This window comes from Rousettus aegyptiacus, unplaced genomic scaffold, assembly GCF_014176215.1.
Source record: "Rousettus aegyptiacus isolate mRouAeg1 unplaced genomic scaffold, mRouAeg1.p scaffold_m13_p_8, whole genome shotgun sequence".
In the NCBI taxonomy this organism is placed as follows: domain Eukaryota; kingdom Metazoa; phylum Chordata; class Mammalia; order Chiroptera; family Pteropodidae; genus Rousettus; species Rousettus aegyptiacus.
In genome coordinates this window covers 17678715-17698651 of record NW_023416311.1, presented here as the reverse complement: position 1 = coordinate 17698651, position 19937 = coordinate 17678715, and the positions used below count along the sequence as shown (strand labels likewise).

Genomic DNA, 19937 nt, shown 5'->3' with positions numbered 1-19937 from the left:
TAAATACTGGTCATTTATTTTAGAGACCAGAGAAAGATAAATGTAAAGGAGATAAGTTATCCATAATCCCACAATCCAGAGATAATTACTTTTGTACTTTTTATTGTATTTTTTAAAAGTAGAAAATAGGGAAATGTTTTTTACCCATGTTTCTCAACCCCATTTTTCTTGCTAGTAGGCAGAAAGTATGTTTCCTGTATACTAGGGTCATTATTTCATTTTAGAAATGAAATAACGAGCTAACGTATCTAGCATGGTTGGCATATTATGAATGCTCATTAAATGTATCAGTGGTTGGTGGTGAAGATTGTGAACACCCCTTCCCCAGAAGCCAAATGGAGGTGGTGAGGAGAACCCCTGCCTTGGTAGAAGTCTAGAACCCTTTCCATTGCTGAGGTTTTATGAGGTTTAAAAAATTTTAAACAATATTTGTATTCCCAGTTTAAAGATTTACACTTTTGTTCCCAAACATTATTTTTGTGATTGCAAAATAGCTTCCAAGTTGCTATGGTGCCAGGTCAAATGTGGTTATGGGTAGTATATTCATACATCAGAAACCTTATTACACAGCAGTAGATCTTGTTTTTGGTGAATTTGCCAGCTGTAAGTATTTGACTTTTTGAATGAGATTCTTCAAAGAAAAGGTGCTTCCACCATATCGGCTTTCTTGGATGCCGAGCAGTTGCTCCTGGTACTGCCTGATTTTGCTATATTTAGTGGTAGATATTCTTTCACATCTCTCAGGCTGTTGGGTTAATAAACTGGGGAAATGATTAATATAAAAATGTTTTTTAAAGCGTAAATGTGCTTTAAGTGTGGAGAATAGTAGTTCCATTGAGTAAAAGTACACTAGCAGATTATTACTATTAAATATACACTTATTCATGTTTTTGTGCCAACAGAAAGAGCAGGGGTATAGAGTTTAAATTCCTTTCTGCTTCATGGTAGCAGTGTTACTTTTGGTCAGGTTATGTGCTGACCCCATTTCCTGTTGTAAAATGAGCGTACTAATACCTCTGTTGAAGGATGGTTATAATTTAAGGAAATTATGTATATAAAACACCTGGCCCAGAATCTAACATGTCTTTGGCACTCAGTAAATGTTCACAGTGATGACCCCAACAGTAATAATGAGTAATAGATGACATTGCTGCCATTTGGTTGTGGTGGTGACCATGGAGTTAAGTGACAAGGGCTTCTGGACAGCCTCAAGGCCTTTAGTCCCTCTTGCAGATGTAGACCTGTCTGTCTAGGCATCTGCCGTCTGATATCATCTGATATCCCAGTTGTCAGTAGTTCTGGCTAACCACTTTAAACACTAGGCGTGTTTCTTATTGCTCATTTGATTATCGTCCTAATTTTTCATGACTTTTTTTTTTTTTTAACATGCACATATAACACTTTCATGTCTTAAAAAAAAACTGGAACTCCAAACCTTCAAAGCTTGTGTATGATTTATGCTGTTAAAGAGTAACCACCATCTGGGGACCTGCTTATTGATCTAGTATATTTTATCTGTCACCTCTATACATTTATACAAGTGTGTTTTCAGAAGTTTTTAAATGAAAAATTGGAAAGTTTGGCAGCCACTGCTCTAGGTTATGAAAGACCCCAATGTATCAGAGTGCGTGGTTTTGCAGAAGCAGCCGATAAAGAGCACCGTACTGGTAATTGGCCCATTCATTTTAACTAAGAGCTTACAAATGTTTTTCAACTGAAAAAATATATCTGAAAGAAGTTGGGGTACTTTTGGAATCACACTTGTGGCTTGAGCCAGAATTTCAGAAACTGATCTTGCAGGAAGTAGTCAAGAATGTTTTCTCGGTGTCTTAAATGGGAAACGTAGGTGTGGTTAAGTTACAAAGGCAGCACCGAGTTCCTGTCTCTTGTGGTTTAAAGGTTTTTCATCATCACAACAAAGTGGTAGGCATTGTAGGCTACAAATTTAGAAGCACAAATGTACATGGATTTATTTTTGGTCTTAGGCACTTGGAAATCAGAGCTATGCATGTTCCTTGCTCATTGAGAATGCTCAAGAGTTTCTTGAGCTGGTGGGAACTTTAGAGAACTTGATTCCCAGTGCTAATGGAGTAAATGTTCTGTAATATACCCAGCTGAAAAGGATTGCTGGTGGGGCTCATTGTCCAGATTTACCATTTTGAGGTGGTATGCAAAGACCCGCATGTCAATCTTGTTTTCTTTGCTGATACTTTGGGGATGGTTGTATCTACCTTACATGTTGTTGAGAAAATTAAAATGAACCAATGTGTGAAGTACCTAGTCTGACAGTAACTGCTTAGTAAATAAGTATTGGTTCTCTTCCCTTTTCTATCTTTCACTCCCTTCTCTCTGTGCTAGTCAATGCGAAGGGAGCCACCTGTGTAGAAACTTATTTTTACAGGAAGATGAGGAAATCCGAAACGAGTTAAGCAACCAAAATTATTGAGCCATGACCTGTGAACCTCTTTGTCGTGAGAAAATGGGCAAGTGCTGGCCACAGACCAGCCAGGGATTCCTGGTGACTAGATTGGACTGTAAACAAATGCGAGTGAGCATGAGAAAAATTGCTGCCCTTTTTTTTTTTTTAGTGGTTTTTCTGCTTAATAAAGAGGAAATGCCATTATGACACATGACATTTTGATATAATTAATAATAGGTTAGTTAACTAGGTTTATATTAGGGCTCTAGTAGCTTTCTAATACCTGCTGAAAGAAATTCGTGCTATTGACTGGCCTTAAAGAGCAAGCGAATGGGTCTTATTCATTATAGAACTGAAAAAGCTATCCAGGATTATGCTTTAGTCCTTTGTAGTTATCTGACTTGGACTTTTGTTTATTGCCTGTGTGTTTATTCCATCGTTCATTTGTTCTTTCATTCATATACTTAGCTGAGCACTTATTATGCAGTTGCCTTAACATGTACAATTTTATTAAAACTCTCAGACGTTGGGATGCTGTTGGAATTACATGTGTCTTGAGCCACATAGGTTATAGGTTTTTCTCTATTATATGCTTAAGCATTTAAATCTATAAATTTCCCTCTGAGAAGTACTTTAGCTTTATCCATCAAATTTTAATATGTTCTGTTTGCTTTTTCATTGTTTAATACTTTTAAAATTTTCTCAACATTTCTTCTTTAATTTCCAAATATTCGGAGGTTTTCCATGTATCTCGTTATTACTATATTATGGTTCATACAGATCTGCAAACACAGTTGGTGTGATTTCAGTTCTTTTCAGTTTGTTAAGGTTTGTATTAGGTCCTAGTTCACCATGCACTTGAAGAGTGTGTGTGTTCTGCTGTTTTTGGGTGGAGCACTCTATAAATTTCGATCAGGTCAGCTTGGTCACTCACATTCTACCTGTCCTTATCTGGCTTGTCTGTCCACTACCAAGAGAGTGAAGCGGTGAGCTCTGCAAGCATAATGGTGGCTTTGTCTAGGCCTCTTTTTACTTCTATCAGTTTTTGCTTTATGTATTTTGAAACTCTTAGTTGAATACAAATTTAGTTTTCCTTTTCAGTGAATCTACTGAGTGTTTGACTATCTCATGAGTTTTTTTGGTGGTTGCTCTGGGTTTTATAATATGTATACTTGGCACATTTTTTTTTTTTTTTTTTACCACTTTAAGGTAGAAACCATACCACCATATAGATCCTTTACCCTCCCTTCTTTATTGAGGTTGCCGTATGTTCTACCTCTGTGTACATTGAAAACCACATCAGTCAATGTTCAGTTTTTGTTTTCATCTATCATTCATATTTTAAAAATTTCAACAAGAGAGAAATAGTCTATTGTTTTTTCTCAGACATTTGCCAATTCTCTTGCTTTTCCTTCCTTCTTTCTTACCATTTACCTTCTCTATTAGTCAGCTTAGTCTGCCATAATAAAATACCACAGGCTGGGTGGCTTAAACAGCAGAAATTTATTTTGTCATAGCTCTGGAGACTAGAAGTCACAGATCACGGTGCTGGCAGCTGCAGTTCCTGGTGAGGACTCTCTTCCTGGCTTGCAGATGCTGCCTTCCATCTATGTCCCCACATGGCCTTTCTCCTGTGCTTGCACAGGGGGAGAGAGCGAGCAAGCACACACATGTGTGCTATCTTGTCTTGGTTCATACAAGGGCACTAGTCCTACTGGATTAAGGCCCTACTGTTATGACTCCACTTAACTATTATTACCTTATATAGACCTTCAAATACAGTCACACTGGTGGTTAGGGCTCTCACATAGGAATTTGGACACAATTCAGTTCATAACACCTTCCATCTGAAGAACCTTATGGAGGATGGTTATGAGAGCTGCTTTAAAAGTCTTCGATAATTCCAACATCAGTGTCATCTTGAATTTGGAATCTCTTGATTGTCTTTCCCTGATAAATGGTCAGTGTCTTCTCATTGACTAATATTAGAGATCCTTTTATATATTTGTTCTCCTAGCTGTAGGCATGGTTTCCATCTCCACAGTCACCTTATGGTCATGATAGATGCTGAATCTACAGATATCACACCCACAAGTCAAGCAGCAAGAATGAGAAGGGGGAAAATTTGGGCAAAAGAAGCTTTACCAGAGGCCGTACCCAGTGACTTCTTTTAATGTGTCTTTGACCACACCACTATGTGCAAGTGGGGCTGGAAAATGTAGTCTTCCAGATGGCCTCAGTGCCCAGTGTTCATTTACTAAGAAGGAAATAATGGGCATTGGGTAGGCAGCCAGAGTCTGCCACATCCATATACTCCCCAAAACTCACCAAACACTTTGGGAGATTAATTGCCTAAGTGTGCATTAACATGGTTCCTAGTTGGCTTTAATTTTCTAAGTGGTACTTTTTTTTTTTTTTTGCAGCCAGAGTTGCTAACTGCCAGTAAGGGTTTTAGGTCTAATTTAGGGTTATCCTTTGCATACTAAGTCTTCAAATTCCTTTTTAGCTCAACAAGACAATTTATAGCTGACAGATTTTATCAGTCCTCTAGTCTGAAGTGAATTTTCTTTCCTAGCAAAATTGCAAAAATGTTTTGGTCCATCATTGCAAATTATAGCATGAAACTTCTGTAACTTGAGGAATTTATCTCCTGAGCAAATGGCAGATATAAGCTTCAGGCTTAATGTTTGATCTTACCTTTCTTTGAAGTCTACTGAAGTGGGATTTTGATTCTCTTGGCAATTTTTCCCACAGAAGTTGCCTGTTTTATTGGTGATTTTTCTCTGTCAACATTCTCTTCTGGGCCATGCTCAGTTGCCGATCTAGTCTCGGTTGTTAAGTCATTTACAAAGACTGAGGGGCTCGTTGAGGGGAGGTGTGGGCAGCGTTTCTCTACTGAAGAAATAACCTCTTGTGCCTGCCACACTCTGAAAAGTGACAGTTCAGGAAGATTTTTTAGTAGTCTTTGGACTGCCTCTCTACAGAGTCTCATCATATGAATTGAACTTAGACTTGATGGACTGTATTGGATCTTGGCATTGGATACCTTTTAGCTTTGGTCATCTTGTCCTTGTACTCACCTGTATAGATTAGGTGGTTTATTAGAATCTTGTCAGGAAAACAAAGCACACTTAATTATTTTAAGAATTCAATGTAGGAAAGTGATTAAATTGGTTTTAGAAGACTGGTAAAGCAAAAGGGGAACATTGAGAGAACATAGATGATTAGCTATAGGAAGCAGCTCCACCCCTAGGACTCGGGGTACAAAGGAAAGAGGTTGGGGTTATGGGAATTTGGAATATCGGAGGGAGGAGCCCCAGGCAGCTAAAGCTCAGATCTCTGAGGACAGGGCACTGCCCAGCTGCCCCGGGAGCTCCAGGAGGGGCCCCAGGAGCTGGGGCTCAGTCCTTTGAGGAGAGGGTGCAACTTTGCTGCAGGCACCTCTGAGGGTGCGTGATAAGGTCGGTTCTGGGAGTGTGGAAGCTGGAAACTGGAACCAGTTATTACTACCTGGTGACCATTTTTGGGGTGATACTTCTGGGACAGCAAGCCCACAGGAAGAATGGTGTCCCTTTGCTCCTCCTGCCTTCTGGTCTTCCTCCCGCACCCCTGTTGTCAGAGCCTAACAGGCAGAGGACAAATGTGCTTTGCATAGTGTGAGCCCCAGCATTACACAGTGTGGAGAGCAGGTTGGCACCGAGAGCCGAATAACCAGCATGGACGGTTTGCTTTATGAGTGGGAGCAGTCCCTGTACTTAGAAACATTTCAGAATAGAAAGCATTCAGGCAACATGTGTTATTCTTGAAAATTAGTGGTTTGTTGGTTCTTGTGATAGCAACTGTTGTATACAATTTGGTGTCTTCTGAGTTAAATTCTTTTCACATGTGAGCAATATCCAAGCCTCAGGCTCCAAATGTTTCTGTGAGAAATTGTTCTCAGACATAGATCCAAGGGGCAAAGTTTCCCCAAGCTTTTTCCATTTATCTGTTTAGGTTTCACATGTTCTTAAAAATGATTAAAGATTAGGTTTTGGGAAATGGGTGGAGCAGGCTTTGAGCCCATTGGTGGTTGTGTGTAGAGAGAAGACTATGGGTTGTTGAGTTAGGGAGCCCTGGGTTCAAATCAGCTAGCTTTGTAACCTTGGACAATTTATTTAACTTCTGTCAACTGTAGTTTTCTCATCAGAAAAATGCCATTAATAATTAATATCAGCTACCTCTCACAGTTGTTAAAAGGGTTGAATCATTTAATTAATTGATATATATATATATATATAAATAAAATCTCCAGGGCAACCACTGAGAAAATAACTAGAAAATAACTCTAATATATCTGGTAAAAGAAACGGCAAGGGAATTAAAATGGTATACTAGAAAATACCTATTTAACACAAAAGAAGGCAGCAATGGAGGAGTTGAGGAACAGAAGATATGACAGAGAAAATAAGTAGCAAAATGGCAGAAGTAAGTCCTTCCTTTTCAGTAATTACATTAAATGGAATGGATTAACTTCTCCAGTTAAAAAGCAGGGATTGACAGAATGGATTAAAAAACATGGTCCAACTACATATTGTCTACAAGAGACTTTAGTTTCAAAGACATAAATAGGTTGAAAATAAAAGGATAGAAAAAGATATCCCATGCAAACAATAACTTGAAGAGATCCAGGATAGTAATAACAACAGACAAAACAGACTTTAAGACAAAAATTGCTACCAGAGACAAGGATATTATATAATGATAAATGGGTCAATTCATCAAGAAGGTGCTTGGAACATAGTTAAATAAATACCTCTGTTATTGTTCCACTCTCACACACACACTTGTCAACCCATAAACTAAATTTAGTTTAGATGCTGCTTGTGTATGGTAATTCAACACACAGACACATTCTCTTCATTTTCGAAATCCTAGGCTTAAACCTGCTTTCACCTGATGTTGAACTTCTCTCTGTCATGTAGGTACGAAGACGCCCTAGTCCTCTTGCTCACAGAGGTGTTGAATCGAATCCAGTTCAGATATAATCAGGCCCAGTTGGAGGAGTTGGATGATGAGACTCTGGATGATGATGTAAGTGACACACACCCTAACTGACCTTTAATCACTGTCTTACTGTGGCATGAATCAGTATGGAGACTTTGAACCTGTCAGCCCTTTGCTCTGGAGACTGTTTTTAAGCCAAAGTAATCTTTCGGTTTGAATTGTGCATTTGAAATTTATATCCTCCCCAATCTCTTTGGGTTCGTTAACTTGGTAAAAAAAGTCTTACAGGCATTTTTACCTACATAGGCTGGAAATGTAAGTACATATGTACATTGAAAAGTGGTTTAAAAGAACTTTATATTCCTCATGTTCCCCTGCCTTGCACCCACACCTCCACTCCCCACAGTGGGCAACAAATAAAAGCTAGTCGGGTGCTGGTGGGAATAGTTAAAGAGCTACTTAGATGATAAGGCTAGAAAGAAAGAATGTTTCTTTTGAGTATATTTTGTAAACTGGTATCTCTTAAAAAATCAATCTTGAATTTATGGCTGCTACTGTACCCCACATTAATAAGAAAAATATCTTTCAAGTATATAACTTCTGTGTTCTTTTTTTATTAACTACATGCACTTTAAAATTTTCAAGTCACTGGAATGACTTTCAAAATAATACTGACTGTTGCATCATCAAGACCTTTGAGGTTCATTAACTTGGTTAAAAAAGTCTTACAGGCTTAGAAAGAGCCCTGTACTTGAAACCAGACGTCCTGGATTTGAATCTTTGCAACCTTGGGTGCGAAGGAGATAGAGGTCCGAGCGTTGAATTTCTCTGAGCCTTAATTTTCTCATCTCCCAGGAGGGGCATGATACATCTGTGTTCACAGTTCCATGAGGGTAACACATGAGGGAAGGACTGGCTACATGCCTGGTGCATAGTAGTTGCTTGGTAAACTTTAGCTTCGCTTCTTGTTAAGTATATGATTTAGGCCAGTGCATCTCATATTATAGCCTAGATAAGCTTCACTGGGACAACTTGTTAAATGGAGTTTGATTCAGAAAGTTGGGGTGGGGCCACAGCATTTGCATTTCTGACAAGCCCCCAGGAGATGCTAACGTCTGTCTGTAGACTGGACTTTGAGTGGCACTAATGTAGTCAATTGTACTTATAGGAGAATGGTAGTAATGAAGTGCCTCTGAAGACAGTGAGTGACCAATTCCTAGAGCTGGGATGACGTAAAAGGGACTGAAAACATTTCACAAATGGCTTTTTTATATCTGGATTCCTATAGGACTGTAGGGGAAAAAGTAGGTAATTCTTTGTGGTTCATTTCTGTTCTTAGGAAAAAGCTTTTAGTGACATTAATTCATTGGATTTTAAAAATATATTTTCTTAGCCTTTTTAAAGTATCAGAAAATGGTTTTATTTGCTCTTTCTTCAGAATGCTATGTCTGAGGGTAGACGTGAGGCAGAGGACCGATGGGCAAGGAAGGTGACAAGACCCTGCCTGTTAAGAGAGCTGACCCTTTTGTGTTTCCCCTGCAGCAGCAGACAGAGTGGCAGCGGTACTTACGCCAGAGCTTGGAGGTGGTGGCCAAAGTGATGGAGCTCCTTCCCACACACGCCTTCTCGACACTGGTAACTCACCGTTTGGAGGGGGATGAGAAGAGCCTTGTGATTTCCTTGCTTGTGTCCTGAGTAGTATGGCTTTCTTGCTCACTGGTATTATAAAAATATGTATTCTAAATAGAGAATAATAATTACCATAACCAACACTTAAATTTATCAAATGTTAGCATTTTCCCCAAATATTTTAAATCAACTTTTGGAAGCCCTGTTTTTCTTTCCTAAACTCTTGGATATAATATGAATTTTATTAATACCTTCCTCAGTAGCTTGAAAGCAGCCAGGCCAAGTAGAGGATTTATTTATATGAATTAAATTGCCGAAAAGCTAGCCATTATTAAGCTCACTCTTGACAAGTTGCTGGCACTCTGCCTACATTTATATTCTGGAACCTTTAGTCATAAGGAATGGTTTTATTCATTAAGTGGTACTTGTTTTTGAGGAGATTTCATTAAGCCCATTTCTTCAAGGCAAGATAATTCGTTGGGGTCAGCTTTGCATTGCACAACCCAGCTGTATCTTGTGTTCTCTTATGGAAAGTGCCGTTTTATTTTGTCATCTGCCTTTCTTAGCGACCTGTCACATGAAAGTTTTTTTAAATGGTGAATTAACGGCTTAGAAAGTAGTTAGCAGTTTAGAAAGAAAAGATACAGCTCTAGTTATGAAGGTCCTGTCTGCTAAATAAGGAAGGGAAACTGACTTCCAAATAACCTGGCTCATCTTTTCACATTGCCATGCACTTCAATAAAGGCATATCTATATTTCTCTAAAAGATAAGGTTTCCCTTGGATTCGAAGGGAGATAAGTCTGTCTCAGAACTCTCGTAGGTACAGATCATTTTGAGGCTTGGTGTCCTCTTTTAGGGACATAGTAGTCATATCCAGCATCCACTGCTTTGTTTTTAAAAAAAGTACCAAACTGATGTTTTCTTTCTTAGTCCACATACTAATTGGTGGTTTCAGTTATAGAAATTGCCAGGGGTAGGGGCACTGAAGGGAGCCATCTTTTCTTAGCTGCATGTAAAGGTTTCCAGGGGGTAGTTTTTATACCCCCACTATAGGTACTTGTACTGCTTTAATGGTAAAATGCTGTTAAAACTCGAATTTTTTTTTTTTTTTTTTGTAGTTTTAAATCTTTGTTTCTTTGTTTTTCAGTTCCCAGTTCTTCAGGACAATTTAGACGTTTATCTGGGGTTACAGCAGTTTATAGTTACTTCAGGGTCAGGTAAACTGGTTTTTATTGTCTAATTTAACCAATACTCAAAAACAATTGACTAATAACATTTAATTACTGCCTTTGCTGTCAGAACATGATTTGTCCACTACCACTTCCCTACTGCTCCACCTCTCCCCACTTCTAAACAGAAAAAAGAAAAAATCATGCTAAAGAGAAGCGTGGGGGAGTAGACGATGAGGCTGTGACAGTATATTCCAAAGAATTGTTTTATTGAGAGAAAGAGGAGATAATTTGGAGCAAAGAAGTAGGGTTTTTTTTTTTTTTTTTAAAAAACCTAGCAACTGGAATATGTCCTTACATCCTTTAAACCTGCAAGTGTGCTAGGAAAAAAATGACCTTGGACTATACCGTGGTGTGCTGTTTCTTCTCTGGGTGTTAGAATCCAGTAGGACAAAGGAGCAACTCTGGACCAGGCAAACTCCAGCAGAGCACGGGGGTAGCTAGTAAATGTTAGCTTTCTTCTTGTAAATGGCCTGTGGGCCGATCTGACATAGCTAGTTGGAAGGACTCTGGGCTGCCATTTAAAGGTTTCACCTGCTTGGGATTTAGAGTTAGCACTTTTTTTGTTAGTAATAACCTCCATTTATAAAACACTCATTACATACCAGGTACTGTATTATTTGCTTATTTTATTTCATTCCCTCAACTGTCTTATAAGGTTGCAAGCATTAATACTAGTTACCCCTCTTTTACAGAAGAGGAAATCAAATGTCACATAGCTTGTTATTGTTAGTCCCAAGATAGTGTAGTGGGGAATGAATGATAAAAAGTTGAATCTGACATTTATTATGCCAGTGAAAACACCAGACACTTAATACTGTGCTTGCAAACATAACTGTGTTCCCCCTGCTCCCCTATTCTCTAAAGTCATTTCATACTCTTCCTCTTCACACTGTTTTCCTTACAAGAATTATGTCTGGCCCTGGCCTGCAGCCCCTATGTTGTGTAACTCTGTTGTTTCAGCCTGGCACAGAGCTGCCCAAGGTGCAGCCCTGCTCCTGGACGAGCTTGTTATTCATGGCAGAGCCTCCATGAGAGGCTGTTTCTGAGACTGCCCTTCTTTGTGGCCTGTGACTGCTTGTTTCCATGACTGTTAACTTCTAAATAATCCACTGGGCCCCAGGAGGTTGATGGGACTTGGCATGTCCCAAGTACAGGCCCCAGTTTTGTAGATAGGATAAGAACAGCTTATACAGAACTTTAAAAAGACCACTTTTCAAAGCAAACATGCCTGCAAAATAATGTTGTCAACATTAATGAAAATCATTTGACTGTATATAAATGCTGCAGATGTTTCCAGAATTCATTCTTGGGAAAAATTGTGCCCTGGTGGTCTCTCTCAGAATGTAGTCAGGACCCTGAAGACATTTATCCTTGATCTTAAAAATAAAAAAAAATCGAGCATATATTTCTTCCCCCTAGAATTGACCACTAGGTTTCCTTTTTATAGCTGACTTTTCTGTTACATTGAGTCTGCCTTCAGGTGAAAATCTGAAGTGATTCTTAAATCCTTTTTCTGAGACACAGCTGATAACGTAGAGCTTCTCCTCTGAGAAGGATAATGTGACTTATTTTTCTCTAAATGAAATATATACCTGCTCTCATTGAAGCCCATTTACTGGCAATTTCACAGTGCTCTTGGCTCTTCTAGATCATTTATAAATCTCATCCCTAGACTGGTCTTTAGTATATACTCCAGTGGCAAAACCTCTCAGGCCAGAGAAATACTTATTTTCTGTTTTAAAATGAGCTCTCTTATCGATGACGAAGAATTCACCTATCCCTTGGTGGCTCAAAAGCCAAGTTTCCAGTGCAAAGGCTATTAAAAAATGGAAACTCTGGAGTACATTCTGTCCCTGGTTCCCATGGCCATTCATCCCTCCAAATAATCTCCATGCTATATTAGTCAGCCTTATTGCCTCGTAACAGAAACCATGTTATCCTTTCCCCAGTAGGTTATGGCCCACTCCTTTCGTTAGCATATATCTAGCCAGCCTTTAATTCTTGGATCTCCTCTGGAGCCTTTGTAGATTAGAGTCTCACTGTTTACTCTGCTGCTGCTGCTGATTTTACTGCTTCCATTTCCTCAGTAAAGCCCACGACAGAGCATGACGTGGGTGTGGCACATCAGTTAACTGTGCTTTCTCACCCCTGAGGTGCCTTGCCCTCACTGTCTGTCTTGCCCTACTGTTTGTGGGGTGAGAAATCCTCTCATTAGTGGTTGTGCCCCTTGTACTTCATTTGTGTCCTTAACTTGGCCCTAAGGTATCCATTTGTATGTGTATTTGGCTTCATCGCTGCTCATTGAAATCTTCCCTCACTGGGACAGTATTTCTGCTCTAAATAACCCTGTTCACTTTCTTTTTCAGCCACGTAGACTTTCCTGTCTAAAAGATTGGTTTATTTACAATATAAGATTTTTCGACCTTAGATTTCTTCATTCTGCTTTGGTTCATTTATTGCTTGTTTGTTCTCTTAGGATGGAATGTTGCAAATGCTAATTTTCACACCTTCACGTCCCCCAGCCTTCCCAAAAAGAGAAAACCAGATTACATGTAACTTTAGGATATTTTTTTCCTAGGGCAGTGATTTACCAGCAACCTGTTCTTTGGATGTGGCTTAGAGCACATCTGGACAGCTTCAGTAGACTTGGTTTGTGGAAAATAGGACTTTAGTGTGGCCATAATATTTTCACTCTCGAAAACCTATATGCAGCAGTATTTTCATCTGAAAGTTCCACTTTGCAGACGTTCTGTGCTGTTGGTGGGAGATCTAAGCTTAGCCAAGTAGAAGAGAATGTGGGTGGATCTGAGCAGCTTTTCAGAGTGGGAACTCTGGCCTGTCTCCTCAGGTTGAGATGCCTCACATGATTTTGTGTTGATGGCGGTGGCGGCGATATGAGGTTTCTAGGCTGTGGGGTGAGGCAGAGGCTTGAATTTGGGGTATTTATTGCCTGTGTGTTTGCCTTGCAGACAGAGCAGGAAAGAACCAGCTACAGTTTTGATTAACATGCACCTTAGATGGTACATAATGTGTTAAGTTGAATTATATGGAATTGCAGTTTTGTAAGGTCAAGAATGGTCAAATACCAACAATTTCATATAGTTCAAACTAAGAGTTAATAAAAAACACACACATACAACAGTTCTGAGCTTTTCTCTGTAGGTTCTGCTCTTTGTTAAACAAATTAGGGCGGGTTTAGTAGGGAGTGATCACAATGGCAAGGATTCTCAGAAGGAGGGTGGTGTGGGAAATGGAAGGGACCACCAGGGGTTTATTTCACCTAAGAAAAAATTTGCAAGAATGTTATCCCTGTCTAAATGTCTTTCCAAGACTGTTGTGTGTCAGCTAGCTTGAGCTTGTTTTGTACTCTATCCTCCAGGGGTGGGACAGGGGGATGAGGAATGACAGGGAGACAGATTTCCCATTTTTGACCAAGATGATCAGAGATGGAAGGCTCCCTCAAGAGGTATTGGGCTCTTTGACACCCAGTTGAGGTGTCCAGGAAGAGGCTGAAAGGCAGGTGGGAAGGGGCAGTGCTGAGGGAATGCCATCATCAGATGCATTTGTGTGGATACAGGGGGCAAAGGGGAAGAGGGGAAAGCCCGAGTAAGATAACTTTTAAGCTGTATAACGACTATCTTTTTGAGACTGTACGCAAATGGAAACTTGATTTAGGGTGGTGGTTTGATTTGTTTTTTAAAAGAGAAATCCAGAATGTTTCCCCTCATGCTTAAAATATTTAAGAATCTAGTTCTTAAGGGTACCTAGTTCTAGAGATTAAGTACAACAAATAAGTGGAAAGCTAGTGGTCAGGGCGGAGCGTGGTGGGAGATTAGTGGCAGACAACGATAGAGTTATCTTGGGAGTTGGTTACCTGGCTGTCACCCTGAAAATCTTGGACATTCAGAAGGTGTATAATTGTGCTCCTTTTATTAACTGGGAGATGAGGAGAAGGGGACAGTGTTCCCTCTCATGTGACCCAGCATGACCTGGTTCTGCCTGTCCTATGGGCTCATCTGGCTGGTGTTGTGGGGCGGTCCTCTTCTTGCTCTGGGGTGGGGGAGAGCTGGCTCACTCTCCCCCACCCCAGGAGCCTGGCAGGGGTGCTGCGGGGTGGTAATTCTGTTTGCTATGCCAAGGGCACTGCTCTCCAAGTGGAGAGGAGGAGGGAGGAATAGGCAACTGGGGGCTGGTCAGAGCTGGCCCTTGTCACTGGGTCTTAACTTGTAAAGGCCCTTCCTTGAGCCGCCTCTTCCTTTTGTTCTCTTGCTCCTTGGAATGTGACCAAGTGTAATAGTGCTCTGACCAAAGTGTCCCCTTTTCCAGGCTCCTATTCTCTCCCGGGAGCTGTCACAGGCTCTGTTTCCAGCCTCATCACTTGGAAGTCAGTGTGGGATTTGAGGCATGAAACTTACTACTTCATGTACCACCTTCTTCATGGGTGTTCAGCCTTGCTGGTTTCCTTGCCACGGGTGTTGCCTATCCATATATTCACCTTTAAATACTAAAGCGAATATTCCCAAGGGTGGGATGAAGAAATTGAGCTCTGGAGACTCCCTCTCCTGCTCCATCTAGTTGACTCTGTGTTCTGTTGTATTGGACTCATTCACATATTTGTGGTCCCTGTGCTGTACCAGTGGGGTGTGACACTGGGCCTGACCTCTCACCATGAAGGCCTTGTTTGTGCAGAGAAGACCTGTAAATCATTAGTGTATTTCTGTCTCTGCATGAAATGCCCTGGAGGAATGCAAAACAGAGAGAAGCAGGTCCTCTCTGTTGGGGGAGTGGCGGGTAGGCATGACACCTTTATGAGTCAGGAGGGTACGTAAAAGCATCCAAGGCATGGGGTGGGCAGAGGATGAAATGGGCAGTCCAGGCAGAGACGCAAGGCGCTTGGCGTGGGCATGGTTATCAGTGGGTCCAGATGATACAGTGGGATAGTAGGTGAGGTCATGAGAGACTCGGAATTGATCCTGGGAGCTTGGGCTCTCCTCCATTAGCTGGGGAGAGCCCCAGAAGGGTTTGGCACCTTGCTCCAGGGGAGCTGTGTGCTTAGATCAGGTTCTAGGGAGATGTTTGTGGAGAGCTGGGGGAGTAGGGTTGGTGATGACCACTCTGAGGCACTTGCCCCCTAACAGTAAAAACCTGAAGTGGTAGTGGAGGGAAAAGGCTAGAAAAGTGTTTAGCAAATGGTGGGATTGCAGGTGCCCTGTGGGCAGGGATCCGACTATTACTCCTTCTTCCCTCCTGCTGGGTGAAGGAGGAGAATTTTATCATACTTAGAGCCTCTCCTCTGGCTTGATAATTCTTACTGTCTTTTATAGACCTTTGTGGGGTGAGGGGCCCAAAGGGCAAGAAAGTCACTAAATTAAGGATGTTTTTGCCTTTCATCGTTGCATCCTTCTTGTTCAGCTTAAAGAAATTATGTAGAAAAGTAGGAAAGTTTTAGGCCTTAGAAAATCACAAGCTCTTTGTTTTTCCTGATTATTACAAACATTGAATAATGGTTTTTAGTTTAGAGATTTTTTAAAAAGTGGATTCTAACTTAGCCCTTATAATAGTGAATTAAATAGTAGCATTATTTTCCATTTTTAAGATGTGGAAACTGAGACTTAGAAGGGCTCACTGAGGCACAGAGCCAGTGAGTAGAAGGGAGTCTGTGTTTTCTGAATCCTGGTCCTGTGTTCCATATTTCATGTTGTGATCCTATAACTCTTCTGGGGGGAGTGCTCAGTGCACTCAGTTCTTCAAGCAGGGATGAATCCTGTCTCAGCCCATGGAGATGGTATACTATCACCATGCCATGTGGAGAAGGCAAGCAGGTTTAGAGTTGCTTAGACACGGAGCTTAGGACACCAGCTCTGCTCTGGAAATGTGACCCGCCTTGGGCAAATTACCAGGTCTCCCTGGATGTTTCCTTGTATGTAAAATTGGTGGTGTCAAACTCTCATAGGGTCAAGCGGAATCGGATGGGGCTTGGCCCATGTCAGCACAGCCCAGGCTATCTGTCCCTCTCTCTGGCTCTGGAGTGCATGTGGGTATGACTTTAGGTGGAGACAGTGCCCATTTTTCTTGCTTAGTCCTGGGAAAGAGCCTGTGGGTTTCTGTGTTTCAAGAATTGGTTTTGTTAAATATAGCTTGCCTGAATGAGCTGTTATGTATCGTGATAACTAAAGCGTGTTCTTCCTGTGAAAAACTGTCTGAGGTCTTATGTTTTAGGACATAGGTTGAACATCACAGCAGAAAACGACTGCCGGCGATTGCACTGTTCCCTGAGAGACTTGAGCTCCCTGCTGCAGGCTGTGGGCCGCTTAGCTGAGTACTTTATCGGAGACGTGTTTGCTGCACGGTTCAGCGATGCCCTCACAGTCGTGGAGAGGTAGGCTGGCAGTTAACACCATGGAACCATTTCCTGTCACCTCAGTCACACCTTCTTATTTGAGGGCCACCATATCAACATGCCAGCTAGCTTTTGCTCGGGCACTAGGTAAATCGAGGCTTTCTTCATGTCTAGGTGAATACGGAGCAGTTACTTGACTTCTCTGAAGTTCAGGTTCCTCATCTATAAAATGGCATGGACAGTATCTTGTAGTTTTATTGGGAGAATTAAATTAGACAAGGCACTTAGCACAGGGCCTAGTATGTAGCAAACAATAGAAGCCATTGGTTTTATCGAAGATCTTATATATAGTTATAAAGACAGGATTAGCCTGAGAAGGAGCCAGGTGAGGTCAGTCTTCATGTCTTTACTGATAGGATAGACAGTAGGAGAACCCTATTAACTAATAAAAAGACAAACGAGCAGGCAGCAGGCACTATCCAAGTAGGCAGCCAGATGTCAGGGGTAGGGCTTTTCCCGGTCCTATTTTAATAGGTCTGGTGTTTCTAGTCCTATTAGGATCCTAAGGCGTTAAAGCTGGGCAGCCTCCAAGCCTGACATGACAGGTAGTTCCCAGTCTTTCCACCACCAAGCTGCTTTCATTGCTTCTTCCCCTCAGTTCCCTTAGCGTTTATAGCTGTATTTGTTGAGGACCATTTTATACTACCTGGTCCGTCCAACTCCCTGCTCACAAACTCATACACTTAAAATGTAAAGACATTTATATTGTTTTCAAAAATTTTTGATACTATAAGTAATGCTTTAGTTGGTACCTTTGTATATAAATCTTTATGCACATCTCAGATTATATCTTTGGGATAAGATTGAAAGTCTGGTTTTTATTCTTTGGACCTTTTTTGCTACCTTGTCTGTTTTGTCTTATTGTGGTCCATAAGCTGAATGTTTTTTCTTACTTACTCTTGCCAACAGGTTGGTCAAAGTCACTCTGTATGGATCTCAGATAAAATTGTACAACATTGAAACTGCTGTGCCATCAGTATTGAAACCTGATCTCATTGATGTGTAAGTATAGAGTTAGATATTTGTATATTCTCAGGTAAGACTTTGTTTTTTAGCCTCAAATAATTTTATAGATAAAAAGGAATAGTGGCTCCCACAAAGAGGAGAAAAACTCCCACCTCAAAACCTAGAAAGAGAAGGATTGATTGTATGCCTGGGGTCAGGAATGTTTGGAGTAAGTGGACTTCATCAGGCAGGTGAGAGCTGGGGGCAGAGGGCACATGGAGTAGGCATTTCAGGAGGAATTGCAGCACAGGCCAAGTATTGCTGAGTCACACAGGGAGATGGTGAGCAATTTGTGTGGTGGAAGATGAAGCTGGATAGTATATTGGTACCAAAGTGAAAACATCTTGAATGCCATGAATCTCAGTCTATGGACCAGGGACTGACGCTGTGCCATACAGAAGAATTACTTGGGGTACACATTCCCTCAGATAATCAGGTTATAGGAGATGGCACAAGGCTGCATAGTAAAACCTCAGGTGATTTTGAAGCAGGGCGTCCAGGGAGGGACCATACTTTGAGAAACTTTATAGATATTTGGAAACTATTAGGAAAGTGACATATGGAAGGGATAGAGGAATGGGGACTGGAGATAGGGCCATATCCCAGAGATCACACTGCCCAGAAGGCTTGCTTCTGGATTAGAGCAGGGTTTGGCAAATGATGGCCCGTGCCAAATCTGGCCCACTGCCAACCTTTGTAAATAAAGTCGTGTTAGAATAAGTGGGTGCTCATTCATTTACGTATTGTCTGTGGCTGTTTTTGTGTTACAGTGGTAGAGTTGAATAGTTGTGACAGAGTGAATGGCCTGCAAAGCTTACAATAGTCACATGGTTTTTACAGAAAAAGTCTGCTGACCCCTATTCTGAAGCATTCTTGAGTTGCAAGTTAAATAAATGATAGAATCTTTTTTAATATGGTGGTTTACATTTTTAAAATATTGCTTTTTTGAGAATTTAAAGAAAGCTGTGAAGATTCTGAGAAAAATGCTAATTTGCCTGATAACACACAATTTCAGGAAGTTTTAGAGTCCCTCCTTTCAGCCTCAAAGAGCTCTATAAATTTAGTAGATTGATTGAAATTCTTAAGACTTTAAATGTCCTTCCTCCTTTCGGTACTCTGAACCTAAATAAAGGGTAAAATGATCAATGGATTCTAAATGTAAAGTACAAAATAACTGCCTGGTCACTATGAATTTTAAACCCTCAATATCTGTATTTTCTTTAAGGTACTTTGTACCTTTTCTTACCCAACTTCTTATTTTGAAAAAGTTCAAACCTATAGAAAAGGGGGAGGATATAATGAACATCCTTATACTCTTAAGCTAGACGTTTCAGTTATAAATACTTTGTTATATTTGCTCGTTTCTTGTGCTTTCTCTCTGTGTACACGCATACACTTTTTGTGTTTGAAAATAAATTGCAGACAATATGTCACTTCACCAATAAATCCTTTAGTATATATCTCCTAACAACAAGGTCATTCTCCTACGTAAATACCATTATCAATACCCAAATTTTCATGGATAGAGTAATATCTAGTATTTTAAAGAAAGAGTATACACACAGTACACGTATATATGTATGTATATTCCATATTCATATTACCCCAATTGTCCCAGGAACATCCTTTATATTTACACACACACACTTGGATCTAAAACCTAACTAATTATGTATCACAAATTAAATTTGTCTCATAATCTAGAACCTTTCTCCCAGTTATGCATGTTGTGGGGAAGAGAGATGGGAAGAGGGAGAGAAAGAGAGACTGACCTTTTGGAGATCCAGCCCTCGATTTTTTTTTTTTAAAGCAAATCTTAAAAATCTGGATTTGTCTCGTTGTTTCTCTACTGTACTATTAGATGGCGTTGAAACATTTTTAGCAAAAATGCCACATAGGTTGTGGTGTGTCCTTCTTGCACCATGTCTGGAGGCCCTTGAGGTCAGTTCACCCTCTAATTGTTGATGCTGACTTTGATTGTGAATTGGCGTCTGTCTAGTGTTGTCTTCTGAAAGCTACTAGAAGCAGTGACACCCAGTAGCAACACTAATCCTATTACCCAAGCCTTTGGTTTCTAAATTACATTTTCCACTAAATCTTTTTAGTTCTTTAGAGAAATAACGCCAAGTTTGGGGCAGAGTGATACTGGAGAATTTTGTTGTGTCACTAAGGAATGTTAGAGACGTATGAAAAGGACACAGAGACTAGCTTGAAAGGGTTTTTCCTGGCCAGACTTGACAGTTTAATCATAAAGAAAGAATAAGGATG

At 40.5% G+C, this 19937-nt stretch overlaps 1 protein-coding gene across 2 annotated transcripts in view; it reads left to right on the top strand.

The window, feature by feature from the left end:
- The window catches only part of XPO6 (exportin 6), a 96946-nt gene that overhangs the window by 59314 nt on the left and 17695 nt on the right, over positions 1–19937 (top strand). For both annotated transcript variants that reach the window (XM_016136795.2, XM_016136797.2), the window contains 5 exons: positions 7381–7489; positions 8945–9037; positions 10180–10249; positions 16484–16643; positions 17574–17666. In XM_016136795.2, the coding sequence (XP_015992281.1) occupies positions 7381–7489; positions 8945–9037; positions 10180–10249; positions 16484–16643; positions 17574–17666 (525 nt within the window). The remainder of the gene's footprint in view (positions 1–7380; positions 7490–8944; positions 9038–10179; positions 10250–16483; positions 16644–17573; positions 17667–19937) is intronic.